We start from the raw sequence: 19,638 nt of genomic DNA, 5'->3' as shown, positions 1-19,638 counted from the left end.
ACATTCTAGGATTATCTGGATAGGAGAGGATCTGAATCTTTAATAGAAAGAAAAAATAAGTTCCCAGTCCTTGAGTTCAAAGAGAATGTTAAATTAGGCCTTTTATACCCCCCTGAAAAAAACTCAGAAGGCAATGAAAAGTAACTCTCATTTAATAATTTATTTCAAATCTCCTTGTGTGTGAGCCCCTCTGAGCTCTGTGGGTTTGAGCTGTTTTTTGAACAACTTAAGGCTTTTTGGTAAATGGCACAGTGTAAAAGGAAGTTGTGTCTATAACTAAACAGTTCAAGTAGGAAAACCAAACTTCTCTGTTGTGCCAGCTCTTTAAACAGTGTTGGGTACACAGGATTGACCTGTGGGAGGAAAGGGACTGTGCAATGCCAGAGGAGAAGCCTTGAAGCCATAGTCACACAGTGTCATGGTAAGGGTAGTAATTGTACACCTTTCTGGTTTTGCTTTCCCAGAGTATGGCCAAGTCCATAAAAGAGACGTTGTGCTCCAGGGGCCAATTAAGGCAGTGGAAAGAGTTTCAGAGAATTCAGTGGTAGATGGGTAGGGAGAGGGCTGCTCCCCCATCTTCCTGCTGTCCCCTTGTTGCTCCAGGGCTGCAGTCCCAGTACAGCAGATGGGTGATGGGTGAATGTAATGTGCTCTTTGGGCTGGCAGCTTTCTCATCTCCTTCCCCTCTGTGAAAGATACTCCATTAATATAACTGACTGACCATGGTTACATGGTATATACACTATATGTATGTTTATACATATATTTATGTAAAGCTAATTCTGGTTGAGATCGTCCTGCAGCTTGTAAGTCAAACAAAGGACTCTCATCCAATGCTTGGATGAGAGATGCAATGAGATACAGACAGTGCTGTGGGTACTGATTCCTCTCAGTCCCCACCTCGCTACCTTGCCCCAAAGCTGTTCTGTTGATGGTGCCTCTTCTGGGTTTATAAACTCATGGTGGCGACCATTTGGGTTCCTTAGAGATTGCCAGGCACTTTAGTAAGAACAAAGGGAGTTCGGTGTCTTACCCAAATTTCAACTTGGTAATTAGAGAGTGCCTTTTAGAATACCAAGAATATTGGTGATTCCTCTCCTGCTTTAGTCTCTCAGTTATTTGGTGTGTAGCTGTTACTGACCCATTCCTTCCCAGATGCTATTGCGTCTTCCTTGCCTCAGGCATTTATGCACTGCTTCATTCTTTTACCTGCACTGTAAAGTCCTCTGGGACCTGTGTGTGTAACAGGCATCACACAAGTGTGTAAGAAGATATCAATGTAAATAAAACAAATAGGTGTGGGATGGCTGGGGCTATCCCTGCTGTAGGGGAGACAAATGGGACTGCAGGAGTCACAGTGAGAAACATGCCCATCTCTTGCTCCCCAAGGCTTCTGCTGGTGCATCAGGCAGTGGGTTGCACTGGCAGCCTGGAGGTAAGGGCTGCGGCTGCTCTTTGCTCCACTGTGTCTCTGGGAACAGCAGTGAGACTGTTGTCTCTGAGGGAGGGGTTCCCCTGCTCAGGGTATTGCTTATCAGTCTCTGCCTTGAGGCTGTTGATTCCTGTTTACCTGCTGACAGAAGGTATCCTGCCAGGAGGAATGTTCCCTGTGCATCCCTCAGCTGAGCACGGATACTGGAAGGCCTGCCAGGCAGTCTGGGGAAGCGCTGCTGGTGCACATGTGTCTTAGGAAGCTAAAAACAGGAGTTCGTGGCCTTCTGGGGTTGGCCCGTTCCCTTCCACCCCTTTGGCCCATTTGTGGAGGCGGCTGTAGAGAGGGAAGCCCTTATTCTCTCGGTAGATGTAGACACCTGTGATGGCATTCCACTGGGGGCTTGGCTGGACGCCCTCCACTGGGAACTCCTGCACCAGCTCCTTCTCCTCCTTGTCCAGTGCCACAAAGCCAAAGAATTGTTTCACATTCTTGGCTGCCAGGATCCTGGAGTGGACCTCGGCCGTGCGTCGGAAGAGCTTGTCCTCATTGGAGCGGTACTGGGCCCAGTAGGCCTCCTGCCGGTAGCTCAGCGGCGAGCAGCAGTGCTTCAGGCACTTGGTGAGGAAAACCAGGACCGCAACAATGCCAATGAGCAGCCAGCCGAAGAGCTGGGAGAGAAGAGAGAGGCTGCGTTAGGACACGGCAAGGCGGTCTTACCCACTCCCTGTGGCTTTCTCCCTGGTGTGCCTACCTGGGACTCGTATCTCAGCCTCCGTGTCACCTCGTCCCTGAACTTGGTGAGGTTTGCTGGGATGTCTCTACAAGGGAACTTGGCCAGCACCTCGGCCCCATACTCAGCTGGAAACTTGTCCAGGGAGGATGGCTTGACAAACTCGCTGAGGGCACAGATGTAAGCTTCCCCACGCAGCAGCGAGATGACCGACCAAGTGATGGGTGCCACGGACGCTCGGCCCATGATGGAGCCGAAGAGGAGGAAGGTGGCAGCAGCAGAAAAGTTCTTAGTGCCACGCTTGTGGCACTCGGCCACCAGGTTCCAGGTGTGGTTGTTCCAGATGACACCAATGAGGAAGAGGGCCAGGGCTGGGACACCGATGGCAGCCAGCCCATAGATGTAGTTGCGGGCAGGGGAGCAGGGGCAATTGAAGGCAACGACTGAGAAGAGCTCCTCACTCCCCACCGTGCCCAGGGCCACCAAACCATTGAAAATCATCACGTCTTTGCTCTTGAAGAACAAGGAGAGGAAGCGGAAGTTCTCAGCAATGAGGGCGGCCATCTCGTCCGGGGGCTGAGAGGTGTGCGCTGCAGTGGGGGCTGTGCTGGCTCAGCCCCCAGCACTGAGGAACACTCCAGTGGGGGATGAAATGACCCAGTGCTAGCTGAGGTGCAAGGAGCTGTTCCAGGAGCAAGACACCTTCCTCTGCTGTCCCAGCCTCTGGAGCTGGTTGCTGATACCAGGGATACTTCAGAAAGGGGCTGAAAAGGGACTTTGCCTAAGCAATATGTGAAACCTCAGCTATTTTAGTTTCCCACTAAGCCCTCCAAAAGCTTCACTACAGCAAAGATGACAGTTGGGGCATCTGCTTCTGTCCCTCTCAATTGCACGTCTGTCCTCTTTCCTTCTGTTCGGTCTTAGTCACCTCTCACAGAGGCCATTATTGTCAGCATCACTGGCAAACTCTTGATAGTCACCCAAACCTGCAATGGAGGAGGACACAATGTTACTGGGAAAACTAGACCAGAGCACTGGCACTAGGATGTGTCCCCAGCCCTGCCACTGACTCACACTAGCCCAGCAACATGTGGCACATGGGTGCTGGGGTTGTGCTGCTTTGAAGGTGCTCTATATGGCTTTTGCCTCCCTCTTTAGAGCTGATGAGTTAATACTTATTAATAGTCGCAGGTATGTGAGGAAGGCAGCAAGGGGTGCTGTGAGACATCCCAGCAGATTTGGGAGCACAGAAATGTGGCATGGGAGGCCCAGGCAGGAGCAGCTACCTGGGAGCCATGGCCCACAGGGCTGCCCCAAAGTCGTCCCTGGGCCACCCCAACTGCCTGGACAAGACTTCAGGGACATTCAGGCAAAAGAGACAAAGATACTTTAATCCTTATGGTCTTTTTCACAAGGCTTGCTTTTACACTGTGCTTTAAATCACTACTCTGCCTCAGTTCATCTGCTGCCTCAACAAATCCTGGTTTACTCCCTTTCTCCATGGGGCAGGGGTGGGGAACAGAGGCAGAAATTTTGCCTCTTTTTTGATGTGTCTAAGCCCTGGCAATCCCTCTAAAGTCAAGCTGTGATATTGCCAAGTTCAAATGTAAACAGCCCCTAATGTCTTCCTGCAGCTTCCCAGTTTTACATATGCAAAACTCCCTCTGCAAAGGAGACAGACCAGCCAAAAACTGCCACCGCGTGATGGGGAGCCAGGCCTCCATCTCTATGCTTGGTGGAACTCCACGTTTGCAGCCAGATGCCAAGTCCACAAACTTGCTCTAGTTGAAGCATCTGTTGTTAGTTACCCACAAACAGCCCTGATAAACATTTCCCTGTAACCTTCCTGACAGAGCCTGGCAAATGGCAAAGCAAAAATCTGAGGCACTGGCAAAGAGAAGTACTGGCCATTTAGAGGTTACCCTTCCTCTGCTAGGTAGCTATGGTCTGGGAGAGAGGATTGGGTAGAAGGGGAGGAGAGAAGTTGTTTGCAGCAGGTAAATTTTTAAGAGCCTCTGTTTCTTTCCCCAAAATATATCAAAGCAAGAAAAAATTAAGTCACTTACTTGAAAAAGTTGTTGAAACCAGTTCTGGAGCCTTCTCAGCCCTTCCTGTGTTTTTTCGCTCAGGCTCTGGTTGTGGGGGGTTTCCAGCAGCACACAGGCCTGTGCAGTAGTTGGGATGCAGCCAAGGCTGGTCTGATGGGCGAAGTGGAAGCTTTTGAAAACAGTCTTAACAGTTTGTGAAGGCTTCCTTATTCAGTTTGAAACATGCCCTCCGCTGTTGGCTTTTGGGAAGAGGGAGGAGGTTGCTCTCAGGCTCTGAGCTTGGGTGGGGCAAAGAACAGGCGCTTGGCTTCTGTTCTGAGTACGGCTGAGGCTGTGCCTTTAAGAACAAAAAAAAAAAAAAAAAAAAAGAAGGAAATGAAAAGCTGAAAGAATGAGTCATTGGAAAAAGCACATCGTGCTTTCTCAGTCTCATGATGCAGATGTGCAATGGCTGGCTGGGATGGTCGGGAGTTTGCCTGGAGAGCGGCAGCGATGAGGCGCCTTGCAGGGCTGCAGAGGGGAAATGGTGGATCCCCCCAGCCTGGAGCTTGGGTGCAGCCCCCATCGGCCCCAGGGGACGCTGTCATGCCGTGGAGCCACACCAAGCAGGCAGGGAGAAGCCCATGGTCCCGCGAGAAGGGACAGAAACTTCTGTTTTAGCACATGGGAGCCGGCTGAGCCAGCGGGAAGGTGCCCGCCTGGGTGGGTTTTTGGGGCATCACAAGTTTTGTGGGGTGCCAGGTTCTGCTTCCCCCCACGTGGCACCGAGCAGGCCGTGGGCTGAGCAGGGCCGGGGGCCATGTGTGCAGGGCTGGGCACAGCCTGATTTTTGGCGAGTGCGGTGCATTCCTGCCTGGCTCTGCTTTTCCACTCGCTGCTTCCTCTGCTTGAGCGATGCCTGGGAGGCAGCCGAGAGTGCCTCACTTTTCTTTTCTCCCTCCTCTCCGCCATCTGTCCCTCAGCTCCAGCTCCTGCCCAGCCTGTTGCAGAGGCCGGAGGCCCCCATCCTTCTTCCCACCCTCCTTGCCGTCTTATCCCTTGGGTTAAACTCAGCCCTCCCCAGAGAATGTCTTCAGCACAGGCAAATCTTCAGCGACACCCACTTTCCCCTCCGCCCCGAGCAAATTTAGGCTCAGTCCAGGGCCGGCAGTTCAGCCGATGGGAATTTTGAACCGTCTTTCTTCCTATCCCCAGATCTGGGGTCCCCGGGCGGGTTTTTGCAGCTCCCAGTTGTTTGGGTGCGGTGCAGCCCTCGGCGCTCCCACACCCTCGGTGCTTGCCTGGGGCTGGCTCCCCTGCCGGCTTGGTGGGGGCTGTGGGGCTCGCTCCACGCTCAGAGCGCGGCAGCAAAGCGGGATCAGCACCGGGACCACAGCCTGGCTGAAATCCCGGGGCTCTTTCGGGCTCCCTTGGGAAGGCTCTCCTCCCAAAGGCAATGAGCAATGTCCCCAAATTCCAGCATGGAGAGGAGAACCTGCCTGATCTATGAGGACTTGGCAATTGCTCAATTTGCTGAATGGGGGTAAAGCTCTAATCCTAAAAATCTTAGTTAAAACTCCAAGAGTTTCTCATTGCAAATGCCTCTAGTTATTTTGATACCTTAATGTCTGTGCCATGGAGCCTGCCATCTCTCTGTGCTGCTCGCCATTGTGGGGGACTCTGAGCATGCCTTTCTCAGTGAGCCATGAACAGCACCAAACTCCAAATAATAGGAGTGGAAACCACCTTTATCTTTTAATCTCCTTTGCTTTGCAAATCAGGTTTTGTGCCTATTAATTTCTGAGCAGGTGCATTAATTAAAGTTTGGGTGTGAAGATTAATGACAAAGCTATGTCACGCTCCTTTCTCCTGGGAGTTGGCCAGATTCAGCCTGCCCTTGACTATGGGCTTGCTAAGATGCTCTCACAGCAGCCAGGAGAATTTCCTCATCACTTTGGTCCTTTGTTCTCTTCTCCCCAAAGCCTCTGTGGAGTTACACACTGATAATTAAAGTTTATGCAAATGACAGTCACCTCAGTTACTCATAATAAGTTGTTTGAACCAGAACACCACAGCAGAAATTTCAAGTGGATGAACATCTCAGAAGGGACATGGCAGGGCTAAAACTCATCCCTCAAAAGGGGTTTGCCTTCTGCATATTTGTAATAAAATCAGGGCCACTGGGAAACACTCTTCTGGGCTGTGATCACCTCAAGGGCCTGCATCCTGTCATCCTCTGTTTCTCTGGAAGTGGGCAGCCACCTTGTATTATGGAATGTTGGCAGTGACTTCCCAGCTTCTCCTCTGAGGGCTGGCTGCTGCTGGTGGCCATGCACTGGCAAAAATCTTCAACTCACACAGCCTCAGCACCTCAGGCTTGGCCTGGGGGCTCTTCCAGTCCTTTTCATTGCATCCAAGTAAAGAAACACCAACAGCTTTTGTAAATAGCTTTTATAAATCCTGGTGTTTGAACACAGAGCTTGAATGGTAAGCCTGAATTATTTATTTAGCTCCTTAAACAAACACCCAGGTGGGTTTTTAACAACAGTTTTTGTGTCAGGGAGAGATAACAGGAAAAATTGTAAGAACAAATTGTCCCGAGGAAGATTTGTGGCAAGGTGTTGGCCTGGCCCCTTCTCTACTCCCTGCTGATGAATGCTAGCTGCTCTCCTTGTCCGGACTCCTCAAGGAGCATCTCTTTGGAATCCTCATTTAATGGTACCTGTAACAGCAACCACGCTGTTTCTGTCACATGTAGTGCGATATGGGATGTCTCTTCACTAGCTCATTGCTTTGGTCAAATTTATTCTAAGGCTTTTCTTGGCTTGGGAGCTGTGTGTCTGTGGGGATGTAGTGTGTGGAGGGGTAATGTGATCTTTTAGGGTTTCACAACTTGGCAGGAGAAAGGAGCACTCTCAGCTTGTTTCCCCACCAGGGGATTTTTAATACTGCCTAAACCCATATGCACTGCTCAGTGCTGAGCACATCATGAAAGAGAGGAAGTTTTACACATCTGGTAGTGTCTGTCTTGGCAACTGCCACAACACAAACCTTGTGCTCAGTGGTGTGGGACACATGGCACATCTGGCTCCCATGTTGCACCCTTCAGCATCCCTGGGGCTTGTCCATCATGGCCTTGCAAAATTATCCTTCCTGGCACAAAACTCTTACCTGAGTCACCGATGCTGTAGGACTGGATGTGAGAGCAGATGAGATCACACAGACACCACTGAGCCCGTTGGATGCCTGATCCCATGCAGCTGCTGTGGCACCGGCCCTTGCCTGTGCCCTGGCTTCTGCCCTCCCTGCAGCCCATCTCACAAAAACGTGATTCTGCTCTGCACAGCCCCGTGGGCCCTCACACCCAGCTGTAGTAGGCAGCTGTCTCTTTTCGGGGTGCAGAGGGGTGCATGGGGGGCTGCCCTTCTCCTGCCCAGCCATTTCCAGTGGGGAGGGCAGGTGGGTGGAGGTGCAGTGGGGGCTTGCATCTGTGCCAGCTCTTCAGGGCCATGTTCATGGTGCCCTGGTCGGTGATGCCCAGGAGCTTCTCGGTAGCTTCCCCGGCATTGGCAGGGGCTTTCCTGGGCAGGTGGCAGCGAGCAGCCACCAGGTCTGTGCTCATGCCCTCAAAGAACTGCTGGATGCAGACCTTGGCAAAGCTCCTGGCGTGCTCCGCACACGTCTCATCGAACAGCTTGCGCTCGATGTCGATGTAGTGGGACCAGTATCTGCTCTTCAGGAAGGCAGCCTGGCTGAAGCAAGGCCGAAGCGATCTGACCAAGAAAGCCAGAGTGGTCATCAGCAGCACAAAGCACCAGCCCAGAGCCTGCAGGGATAAAGGGGAACCAGAGCTGTCACAGGCAGGCAGAGCACATGCCCAGCAGAACCAGCCAGCAGAACCCCCCTGGTTTGCAAACAAGCCTGACTTCACTTTGGGCTGTTTGACATTTGGCTGTGTTTACACTGGGCGAACTGGGTGAGGAGGCCCTACGAACCATTTGCACTGGAATTTTGTTCAGTGCATCCACATAGGCAGCACCTCTCACTTCTTGCCTTGCAGAGCATCAGCAGGCCCTGACCATAAATAACACCAGGGCTGAATCCTGTACCCAGCCCTTGGTCCTGCCCCTGATACGACAGTGCCTCACCTAGGCCTAGGATAGCCTGTGTCCTCTTGACTTGCAGTATTGTCCCAGATACTCCCTGATTTATGCAGCTGTCTTAACTCTTTTTCCAAACTGAACTTAGTAACATCTACTGTGAGTGAGCAGCAGTGAAAACTCCCCTGTTAATGGGGTCTGACAGGAAGGGTGAGATGAGGACAGAGCCAAGACCAGTCTGTCTTGTTCACCATCAGTCTTAGCTCAGGCTGCCTCCAGGCTGTACTGGCAGAGCTCATGATGTTCAACCCTCCTGGAAATGCAGCCCTCTAAAAGAGCACCGGGGGGGGTGCGTGGAGGTTCTATGTGGGACCTCTAGTTTTTCAGCTCCCAATGCTTTCCAATTGGAGTCTGCCTAGGAAAATCTACTTTGTGTCTTTGGAGAAGTCCCTGTGGCTCCATTTCTCTTAAAGGGGGAAATCATTCCTATCTGCCCTAAGGACGTCAGGCAGAAGGTCTGCTTATAAACGGGAGTGCATGAGTGACAGGTGCTTCAGGTCATCCTGTCTCCAGCATGGCCAGGAGCAGAGGGCTTGAGAGGAATTAAGCATAGGACAAGTGGTTAGTGGCACATCTTCATTTGTGGTTCCCTGGGATGGCTAATAAACACACCCTGGCTGTTCCTGTGCAGCGGCAGAGACCAGTGGCATAGATGGTTATCAGCCCATTGCTTGCACATGTTGTAATAAGAAGTAAGAGCAACCACTTGATGGGTTATTGGAGAGGGTGACAACCTACCAGCCACTAAGATCCATCTCAGCCCCTTCTGAACTTGCTCTGAATAAATACATGCAGATGGTTTGACTGTCACTGCTCTGCAACCCTGGGCTGCCCAGGCAGGGGGGGGGGCCAATTATCAGGATGACCTACAGCTACAGCCTCTGCACCACACTGGAGGCATAACCCCACAGAGCTGAGTGTGAACACCTTGTACCCCTGTGAAATCACCAGTCACTCCTGCTGCAGCTTGATTTCAACAAGGAGATTCTGTTGAGGGAAGAGCTCATGCTGACAGTGCCTAACCCCAAGCCACCAGCGAGGGCACAGCCACGGTGCCTCTTACCTGTGAGATGCAGCGCAGGTACCTGATGGCCACTTCGTTGGCAATGAGCTGCTGCCCATTGTAGATCTCCTTGCAGGGGATTCGGGCGAGGACCCGCTGTATCTCCCCCTGGGAGAGGCGGGGGTGGCTGGCATTGCCCAGGGTCTCCACGGGCACCGAGGTGCAGAAGGCACAGGTGATGCACTTGCCATCCAGCAGTGTCACCGACACCCAGACCGCGGGGGCGATCATGGCCCGCTGTGCCATGGAGCAGAACATGTAGCGCAGCACAGCCGGGTCCTTCCCCCGCTGGCCCTGCGGCCGCCTCCACTCCTCTGCCAGCATGGAGATGTTGTTGTTCAGCACAAAACCCAGCAGGAACAAGATGAAGGGGGGCAGCAGGAGGATGCCCAGCCCATAGGCCAGGTTGTAGTGTGGCAGGCAGGGGCAATTGAAATCAAAGGCTGAGTACATCTGGGTGCTGGCAAGGGCCATGATCCCACAGATGCCATTCATGAAGGACTCCTGGTTGGACTGGAAGAACTGAAAGAACATCCGAAACTTGTCCATCTTTGTTTGATTCCTTCCCCCACCAGGGTCCAAGCTGTGGCCTCAGTCTATTTCATTCTTTCAAATTTCCTCTTCAAAGATGGAATCACTAAGTTTCTGTGCAGTCCGCTGTTTCATTCATGCACTCTTAAAATTCCACTATTTAAAGCAGAAAAATTAACATTTTTTTCTGCTGATTTTGCTGCCTACAAAAGTTTAGAATTTGCTTCCTCCTGCTCTTCTTGGATCTGGGACCTGAGTTGTTTCTGGTTTGTAAAACCGGATTTCATGCTTCTCCACATCCCCATTTCTGCAGTCTCCCAGCCACCAGCTCTCTTTGCTGGAGGGTGCAGGTGTTACCATGGGTGTGTCCTCCCCAGATCACTTTGTGCCCTGGGCAGAGTTGGCTGATTGGCCTCTGTGAACCTGTTTGCAAATGCAGGGGGTGGGTGCTCCTCCCAGGACTCAATGGGACACCCCATCTCTGCAGTGCTGGCACACATGGAAAAACTGGATTCCAGAGCTTCCCCCTTCCCTCTGTGTGTTTCCCTTGCCTCAGCAGCATCTGAGGCAAGCACCTTGCACGTCTGCCAGCCCCTACTTCTGGACGTGCTTCACTGGGAAATACCCCTTCTTTTTTATTCTGCAGAGGGAAGGGAAAAGAAAAGGAAAGGCAGAGGAAGGAGAGGTAACAGTTAGGCTGGGCTTGGCTTCCACAGCACAAATCTAAAAGAAGGGGATGGTGTTGATGGTGTTCTCCTGCATCTCAGTTCCCAGTTCACAAAGCAGCCTTGGTGCACTCGGTTGCTCCCTCAAGCTCGCCAAAAGATGGGGGATTACTGGGACTACAAGTGGCTGGAAAACAGATGGTGACAATTGCTCAGTCGTTCCTGTCCAGGCACCACCTGAGCTGTTGATGTGAGGATCAAGATACATCTGATTTGGCACCAGTGTGACTGCAATGGTGGCTGTGGGACACGTCACCAAGGGAAGCTGTACCTAGGTGGGTGGCACATGGAAGACCCAGGAGAGGTACTTTCCCCCAAGGTTTTGCAGTGTGTCAGTGCCGAGCTAGGAGGCCAGACCAGGTGTTTTGACCATTAGTCAGTGCTGCACGTTCTGAGTCTGCCCTGCACCAGTCCTGGGGCTCAGCTGATTACGCTGAGCTCACCCTGAGATGCCACCGCAGAGGTGACCATGTGGGTAATACCTGAGCAGTCTTAGCTCTGCCTGCTGTGGAGAGGTTAATTGTATGATCTCATCAAATGGGAAGAGATTTTGCTGCGTGAATATAGATGAGGCCTGTTGTATTGCTAGCTAAGAGCTCAGACTGGCTTCTCTATTCACCTGACAGGTGGCTTTTTGAAGCAATTCACATCAAAGCCTGCATGAATCAACCCTGTAAAAAGCTGAGAGCTTTTTGATCTCCAGGAAAACCCTGCCTTTATTAACATGAATGAAGGGCCTGAGTCTGCTTAGTGTACAGCACTACAGTTCTCACTGAAGCCAACATCAGGTCAGTGGGAATCAAAAAAGAGCCCATAGATGACAATGCCTGGGTCTTTCTTTCCCTGTTGCCTTGTTAGGAAGGACTTCGTTTTCATAAGCTTCCCAACAGAAAGTTCACTCTAACTGACTTGCAGTGGAAGGCAGAGCTGATGATTCCTCCCAAATCCCAACTTACTTGCGCTGTGGAAACCCTGTCCTGAAAGAGATGGTACATGTCCAAGTCCCTCCCTGGACCCAGTCCTGCACCTGCACACCAAGACAGACAGAAAGGAGGGATGTGAAAGCAGTTACAAGTCCCATCAGGAGAATTTAGGAAGTGACTGGGGAAGCTGTCTTTGCAGTCAGCTCTTCTGTTTCACAGGCTCTTGGCAGGTGAGGATCCCTAAGGATGCCAGACATATCTGCAGGTCAGGCATCACAACAGCCCTGAGAGACAGACAGCTGCTAAAGTTTGTGAATGACCCTCTCTGCCCCAATTTCCACAGGAGGGTACACACTCCTAATAGAGCTGGTGGGAAGAGACCTCTGGAGATTTTTTGGATAGATGGAAGTGCCATAGACTTTCTGGGCAAGCCTTTCCATCACCTTCAAAACCAATGTTTTCTTCTGTTTAAATGGAATTTTCCCGCATTTTGGGTTTATTGCCTCTTGTCCTGTCATGGGGTGCCAGATACCACTTTCCAGAATGGAGAAGAGTTCTTGGGCTTTAGAAGGAAACACAGCAGGAGACTCAGGGGGGCTCTGAGGAATGAACACCCATGGCCGCAACCAACTGGAGCTACTCCATGACCAGAACCGACTCTCCCAGCAGTACGTTAACCTTTGTAGATCTTCAAAATCCATGGCAGCATCCTTAAACCCTCCTGTTTTCTCCCTCCTGGTACAAATAACAAATCTGTTCCTCTTCTCCCTTTTAGCCTTTCATATTTTGTGGCCACACTGGGATGACTTAAAACCTGAGAACATGGAAAGCAGCATGCAAATGGAGCTACAGACCTCAGCTCTGAGCATATTAGGAAAATACCCAATTTGACTAGTGTGGAATGGTGAGTCCAAACTGAACTGCCATGTGATGTTGTGTCTGATAAAAGTAAACCAGAGACACAATTCAAAGTGCAATGCTGATTTCAAAGAATAGCTCAGAAGCTCCCTGGATCTGAAGAGCTCCTGGAGAAAAGACCACTGTGTTTTTCCCTACCAGCATGGGCCACCACTGGCTCTGCGCACTCTCCTAGCATATCCAAGGGAGCTCAGGGATTCATCCAGATCTGATTTTGCTATGCAAATAAGAAAAGCTCTGCAGCCTGTCCCTCTGCACCCTGCAGCTCCTGACTGGCCTCAGTGGGCAAAGGGGTGCAGCTGCCCATGGGTGGGCTATGGAGTTATTTTGCCTCCCAATGTTTTACCCAGCACATCCTGATTCTCTGGCCTGTGCATACAAACATCCTGGAGAGGAGATGACCCACCTGCCAGCATCTTGACAAGTCAATTTGGGGGATTAATATGCATTTTTATTTTGATCCCTCATTTTGGATTTAGTCCCAGTGTAGTGGCAGATTTCTCTGCTGCTATCCCGCCCTCTTCTTTCCTCCTCAAAGCCCTGCTTGCCCCACCTATCCATGCACACCCAAGGAGATATTTCTTCTTCACTCCCACCTCCCCCCAGCCCCTCCATGTAGCAGCTTTCCCTCCAAGAGACAAAGTAGGCATCAGTGTGAGGTTCAGCCTGGAGGAATAGATGTGTCTGTTCTGGGTTAGTTTGCAGTAAAGACTTTAATGCATCCAAGCAGCAAAGCTGGACAGAAGTACCAGTCAAACTGGCACCATGTACAATGGGGGCTGGAAAAGGCAGGTGAGAAAGCAATTATCATTAAAGGCTCAGAGATAAGGTTACATTCAAACAGTTTTGAAACTATGGATGGAAATGCCCAAACAGGCGTTGCAAGGATGATCCTCTGGACAGGTCAGTTTGTACTCAAACCTAGCAGGGGAGTGTTTAAAGTCTGTGTTCAGACTTCTCAGGCAGAGTCAGTGTGTCCTTTCCATGGCTCAGCACCAGTGCTTACAGAAGCTACCTAAACCCCAGCATAGCCCTGTGGTTGTGTTTTGCAAAGCCTTCATCTCCTGTTCCTTCTGCAAATCCAACCCAATCCAATCCTTATTCAGAGGTGTCTTCAATTAAAGTTATGTTGCTCCATGAATTTCAGTGTGTTGCCATATTTCATTTTTTAAAATGCATGGAAGTATTGATGGGTTGTTAGAGGAAGGCAGAACAGTTTGGCAGCTGGGCTGGGGGCAGCCAGAGCTTTCAGCAGATGGGAAGACATAGGAGGTGGTTTTGCCTTTTTGAGTAAATATTTTGGTGTGGTACTAAGAGAGTTGCCAATTAAATAATTTCTGTGTCAGTTCTGATAACCCTTTGAAGCAGGTTTCACTGGATTGGACAGGAGCTCCTCACACCTCTGTGTGTGTATGGTTTGTGTATGCAACTAGATGTTGCTGCCGTCTTCCTCAAGCCAGAACACTTTTATCACACCTGTAACAAGGTACAAACTCTTTGATATGACAAAAGTGCCCCACAGGGCCCTTGGCTGAGAAATGTCATTAACAGTGACTGCATCTGGGACCCTTGGACCCTCAGAACTAGCTGACTTTGGAGGTTTTGCTAGGTATGTCCTGGAGTGGAGCCTTTGAGTTTGCAGATTTGGAGGAAGGTATGAGCACCAATGTCATCTGCCTGCTGGTCCTTGCTTTGTGCAGAGGTTTGGCAAAGCTCCTTCTGTGTCTGCAGGACAAAGCCCCCTTTACACACTGGTGTGCTGGGAGAATTTGGAGTGGGTGCTGGTGTTGTCTGCCTGAGGGGATCTCTCTCGCACCAGGGGATGCCTCTGGTGTGCCTGGCTGACATCCAGGGGAGGTTTCTCATAGTACCACGTTTTCAGGAGTTTGTTCACCTGGTCCTGATCTGTGATACCCCGAAGAAGATCTTCCCCTCCTTCAGCCCCCTCTCCCTCCCTAGGCAAGATGAAGCTGTGCAGTTTGATCTCTTGCCGCATGCTTTCGAAGAAGTGGAGGATGCATTTGTGAGCAAAGAGCCTGCTGTGCTCACAGCAGGTTTCCTCAAAAATCTTTTGCTCGATGTCAATGTAGTTGCTCCAGTGACGTGCCTGCAGGAGGGTGGCCTGGTTGAAGCAAGGTCTGAGCCAGCGGGCAAGGAAAGCTGCTATGATCAGGATCAACAAAATGCTCCAGCCAAGTGCCTGTGTGATAAGAAAGAAGCAGTGAAACAGGAGCAAGACAGACACAAGGACAGTCACAAGCTCTTTGCCTGTATCAGTGAGACAGGGAGTTTGTGTGGCTGGAGGGGAAATGTGATACATCTGGACTCCTGTCTTCCATCTGTCCCTGTAGTCCAGCACCCCACACTGCACCCAGAGGGTTGGTATAATTTCTTCCCAGAGAATATGGAATACTTATCTGTGCATGAATCATTCAGTAAGGATAACTGATTGCAAAGTTGCCTGGAGCAGACAGGCATTTGCTATGAGCAAAAAAAGGAATACCCTGGGGAAAGGGGACTTTAGTGCTCTCCTTTGGCATTTCCTTATCTCCAGTGATCTTCATCTGCCACCTACACTAATTCCAGGGCCCAGGAGTCCCCACAGCAGTGTGAAGACAGCCCAGACTATGGGCAGCTCCCTTTGATAAGAAGGAAGGGCTTGTTTTCAATGACCTTCCATCAGAACCAATGCCTCACCTGGCACTTCTATACCAAGAGCTGAGGCCAGTCAGGGCTCCTCTCTCCATTGTGCCCTGTTCTATTACTCCTGAGCAAGCTGTTTTTGTCTGTCTAAGCTTGCACTGTCCTTAAAACAATGGGTCCTGTCTGCAGGGTTAGCAGTTAGAAATGTCTTTTGACTGAACAGGGCTTTAGGAGACACAACATTTTTTATTATCTGGGTTTAGAAGCTGCTGGTTCTTCTATTAAACCATTCATAGTTTCTTTCCTTTTCCCTACCTGACTCAAGATTATCACTTAGGATAGCAACGTTTGAGGCAAAAAGAAGCACAGAGCAGCCTTGCTCCCAGCCTGATCACAATGAAGTGATGGCAAATCAAGAAAGAGCAGGAGCAGATGCCGCATGCCTGGGCACCTCAGTGACATGAGAGGCTCTGCCAGCAGTGACCCACCTGGGACCAGCAGCGCAGGTACCTGGTCACTGCCTTGTGGGACGTGTTGTTCCTCATGAGCTCGTCATCCTTGCAGGGCACCTTGGCCAGCAGCTGCTGTGCCTGCACTGTGCTCACATTGGCAAAGCCCACAAACTTCTGGGGATCCATGGAGCCACTGAAAGCACAGATCAGGCATTTGCCATCCAGGAGGGTGACTATGAACCAGACGACAGGGGCAACCATGGCTCGCTGCATGATGGAGGAACACAGGTACCTGGAGCAGCAGAGAGAGAGCTGAGTGGGTTAATGCTGGCAGCTTTCTCCTCATCCAGAGCCCTGAGGGATGCAGGTTGTCCTGTGCCAAGCAGCCTTTCCAGACCCAGGAAATGCCCTCAGCATTGCTCCAGCTGATGCTTCTTCTGCTCTGGGATGTCTTTGTTGGTTCTGCCTCTCAGTGAAACCTGCACTAGCACAAGGCAGTGCTCTGTGTGCTGCCTGCACTCAGTGCGCGGTCCCCTCACCGTGTGCTTGCCTTAACTGTACCCTTATGTCTCCCATACACAGATCTTTGTCAGCTCTCCCTTGTTGTGCATATTCACACTTCTTTTCTCATCAGTTTCAATCTGGAAAATCCCTTTTTTTCTGCAGACTTTCTTTCCCCTCTCTGAGCCAACCTGTGTACTGCATAAAACTTTACATATAACAGATGGAATATTATTCTCCTCATCCTTCTACCAGTACAAATTAGTAAAAACTCAGGTGAAGGGAGTGAGACTAGGAGGCTTTTGATAAAGAATGACCATGATGAAAATGCCACACCTGCATATTTAAAAGGAAATGCCTGATGTTTTTGCACATGGAAGCCCCAGAAGACACCCTGTGAGTGCATGACAGGGCAGCAGCAATGCAGTTTCCCAGGGTGGTGGCATAAGCCCAAGTATTGAGGCACTCCTGCTCTCCTTACCTAAGATGGAATGAGCCTGCCTTAATTTCTGCTGGATGTAAATACATTTCCCATACCCCTGCCCCTCCAGGGTCATGGGGAGAGGTCTCAGGAGATGAGCTTACAAGAAAATTAATCTACCAGGAGGATCAAAGCTATGGAGAAAGACAGCTAAACAGGAGGTGAGAAGAGGGATGCCACTGCCACTGCAAACCCCACCTGATGACAGCTAGGTCCTTCTTCCTGTGCCCCGGTGGTCGCCTCCACTCCTCCAGCATCACCAGGGACTGTCTGTTGAGGATGAGGCCACACAGGAAGAGGATGATGGGGGGTACGAACATGATCCCCAAGCCATATGCCATGTTGTACTGGGGCAGGCAGGGGCAGCTGAAGTCAAAGCTGGTGTACATCTTTACACTTGCCAGGGCCAAGAGCCCACAGATCCCGTTCATTACAGACTCCGAGTTGGACTGGAAGTACTGGAAGATCATCCGGAAACGGTCCATCGTGTTCTTTTGGGCAGGGCTTCTCCTCCTGGCAAATCTCTGGGCTGCCCAGAGGGGCCTGTCTCCCTCTGTCCCTCCTTCTGCTGCACAGGGCAGGGGATGCAGCTCAGCTCCCAGTCAGCAGGAGGATGAGGATGGAAGAGAGCTGCTGTGATAGGGGGAACACCCTGTGCTGGGGCTTCCCCACTGGCACACGGCTCTCACAGGTCTGTCTCTCACCCTATGCTTGTCTTCCAGGTCAGTTGGTAGCTTTTCTAGGTGAGCTGATGGATACAGCCTCCAGCAGCCTTTTTTATCACCTTGTTTTTAATTTTCAGGGCTGTCCCACATGGCAAGCAGTCACAGCCTCCAGTAGTGCCTGGTCCCTCCCTCCAGGAGATGGTAAATGTCTATGGAGAGCCATTGGTGGATGCCTGTGAGCTGCTCTCTCTGCTGATTGAAGCCTGTGGAGTGATTCACTGCCCAGAAGAAACCAGATAAATCAAATGAGCTCATCTGTGTTCCTGCCGCTGCCCCACTTCTCTTTGCATGTCCCCAGCCCTGTGTGGGGCAGGGGAGAAGGCAGGGAGCACACACCTGGCTTGAGTGTGCTGCAAGCTCAGATTTCCCTATGAAAATGGGCTGAAAGGACCAACCCTCCAGTCAAGAGGGTGTGAGAATGGATAGTTTTCAAAGCCTGGAATGGCACCTGGGGGCAAAGGCTGCTCTTGGCATCCTATATATACTGGGATATTTATACCATAGGACATCCATGTCCGAGACTCTTGCACTGAGGCACTTCTGGCTCCCCATCAGAGGGCACAATGCAATCAGAGCAGCTGGTTCATTTGTCCCATGGGACTGGCTTATCATCTTCATCATGATTTTGCCTCAGAAGTTATTTTTACAGATAAATACAAGTCATTGCCACACAAAAAAATTCTGAGGTGTTTTCCTGACATATTGAACATAATTTTCCTCTCCTCAGCTTTCCTCTTAAAACACTTGCAGATTTCTTCTCAGCTCAGGTTTCCAAATGCATTCAGGAAAGAGGGAGGGGAAAAGGGTGTTACTTTTAAATATTTCGTTTAAAAAGAGAGGATTTATCTCCACTGAAGTACACTATCTGCCAGCACTGGTGTTTCTGCCCATGCTGTCTCCCACTGCAGGACTGGTTGCCTTGATGGGATCATGTTGAAAGGATCAGCAGGGAGGAGGTACCTGTAGCTCTTCACAGGCACATACAGATGAATCACAGATGAATGTCACCTCCTCCAGTCTGAACAGCAACTCACACAGTTACTTTAATGAAATACATTTGCTCCAACCATAAAATTTGTGCTCTCCTTTACCTGTGAGTGAATTGCCTGTTAATGTTTATCCATCAGCAATAAAAACCCCTGGCTAACCAGCTCATGTTTCCATTTTGCCATTATAGGACATGAGGACCCCTCTACATTGCTGTTATAGGGCATCATGACCCCTGGCTGAACTCCACAGTTGATTTTTAGCCAAGGTGCAGCCGTTCTCAACTGCTTCAATATTCACTGGCTTTCTCATTTAATAGCTTACATTTATGTGCTGACTCAGCTTCAGAAAGTGTTGTGTACTCTCTGTAGAAAAATTACTTTAGAAAAATCATTTTCTAGCTCTCCTGGGCAAAAACATAGTAAAGGCTAAACAGTTCCTTACAGCTCAGAAAAATAAGACATAAAATAGTAGGAAATATCCTCTGGACAGGACAATCTACAAAGGAATTTTACTTGTCCAAGGTGCCAAGTCCTGACCTGGATGTTACAGGTCTGTAAAGGATGCCTCAGGGTAATTACTATGCTCTGTTGTGATTGGGATGTCACCAGAGATTCAGAGCTGAGATATGGAGTTGTTGAACTGTAGAAGAAAGGGAATATTCCTGAACTTGCAGAGAAAGACATTCAGAGCTTTCTGGTGAAAGAGAGAAAGGCCTGTTGAGGTAAGTAAATTGCTAGAGATGGACAAGCGTTCAAAATATGTCTCAAAATTTATCACATTTGATTAGTCAGATCTTAGGGCAAAATGAAGAGGAAACAAGGATTAAAATAATCTATTTCTTGTCCTCCAGCAAGTGGACCTGCCCCACGTCCCCAGCAGTGTAGTCACCCTGCTGAGCCTGCTGTGAGGCTGCCTGCAGCTCTCAAGGGCACCATGCTCAGAGAAAGGCAGCTGCTCCTTGATAGCAAATCTCCAAAACCATGCTGGAAGTTGTTGTTTCTCAGTGCATCTTTTGGAGGGCCATGCTAAACAACCCTTTGCTTCTGCCTCAGCATTGCAGAACACAGTGCAAAGGAGGGAGCCTCCCTGCCTTGCGCCTTCACGGGAGTAAAATACCAGCTGTAGGCTTTTTGTCTCAGGAGAGGGTGGTGGGTACAGGGGTGGGAAGTCCCTCTTGCTCCGGGGACAAGAATGATTTCATCACCAAAACTGGTCATTTGAAGTAGGGTATGTTCAGCAGAAAGGTGTGGTTGGTTTTGTGCCTGAGCCTGTGATCTGGGAGCAGCACTGATGCTGTGCAGGTGTGGCTTCAGGGGGTGTGCACACCCAGAGCA

At 50.3% G+C, this 19,638-nt stretch overlaps 3 protein-coding genes across 3 annotated transcripts; all 3 read right to left on the bottom strand.

Annotated features, from left to right (window-relative positions):
• Positions 1 to 141: 141 nt before the first annotated feature.
• CALHM2 (calcium homeostasis modulator family member 2) lies at positions 142 to 4,423 on the bottom strand. Its single transcript, XM_053949778.1, has 3 exons — positions 4,232 to 4,423; positions 2,187 to 3,151; positions 142 to 2,103 (listed from the first exon to the last, which is right to left on the bottom strand). The coding sequence occupies exons 2-3, from the start codon at positions 2,727 to 2,729 to the stop codon at positions 1,687 to 1,689; spliced, it is 960 nt and encodes a 319-aa protein (XP_053805753.1). The 5' UTR covers positions 2,730 to 3,151; positions 4,232 to 4,423; the 3' UTR covers positions 142 to 1,686.
• Positions 4,424 to 7,550: 3,127 nt separating this feature from the next.
• On the bottom strand, positions 7,551 to 9,964 carry CALHM1 (calcium homeostasis modulator 1). The gene is made up of 2 exons (XM_053949720.1): positions 9,416 to 9,964; positions 7,551 to 8,018 (listed from the first exon to the last, which is right to left on the bottom strand). The coding sequence occupies exons 1-2, from the start codon at positions 9,962 to 9,964 to the stop codon at positions 7,551 to 7,553; spliced, it is 1,017 nt and encodes a 338-aa protein (XP_053805695.1).
• A 4,292-nt stretch (positions 9,965 to 14,256) lies between these two features.
• CALHM3 (calcium homeostasis modulator 3) lies at positions 14,257 to 17,074 on the bottom strand. Its single transcript, XM_053949257.1, has 3 exons — positions 16,788 to 17,074; positions 15,644 to 15,899; positions 14,257 to 14,712 (listed from the first exon to the last, which is right to left on the bottom strand). The coding sequence occupies exons 1-3, from the start codon at positions 17,072 to 17,074 to the stop codon at positions 14,257 to 14,259; spliced, it is 999 nt and encodes a 332-aa protein (XP_053805232.1).
• Positions 17,075 to 19,638: the final 2,564 nt, after the last annotated feature.

This window comes from Vidua chalybeata, chromosome 8 (genome assembly GCF_026979565.1).
Source record: "Vidua chalybeata isolate OUT-0048 chromosome 8, bVidCha1 merged haplotype, whole genome shotgun sequence".
Lineage (NCBI taxonomy): Eukaryota > Metazoa > Chordata > Aves > Passeriformes > Viduidae > Vidua > Vidua chalybeata.
The sequence above is the reverse complement of the archived record's forward strand: the minus strand, read 5'-3'. Positions and strand labels throughout refer to the sequence as shown.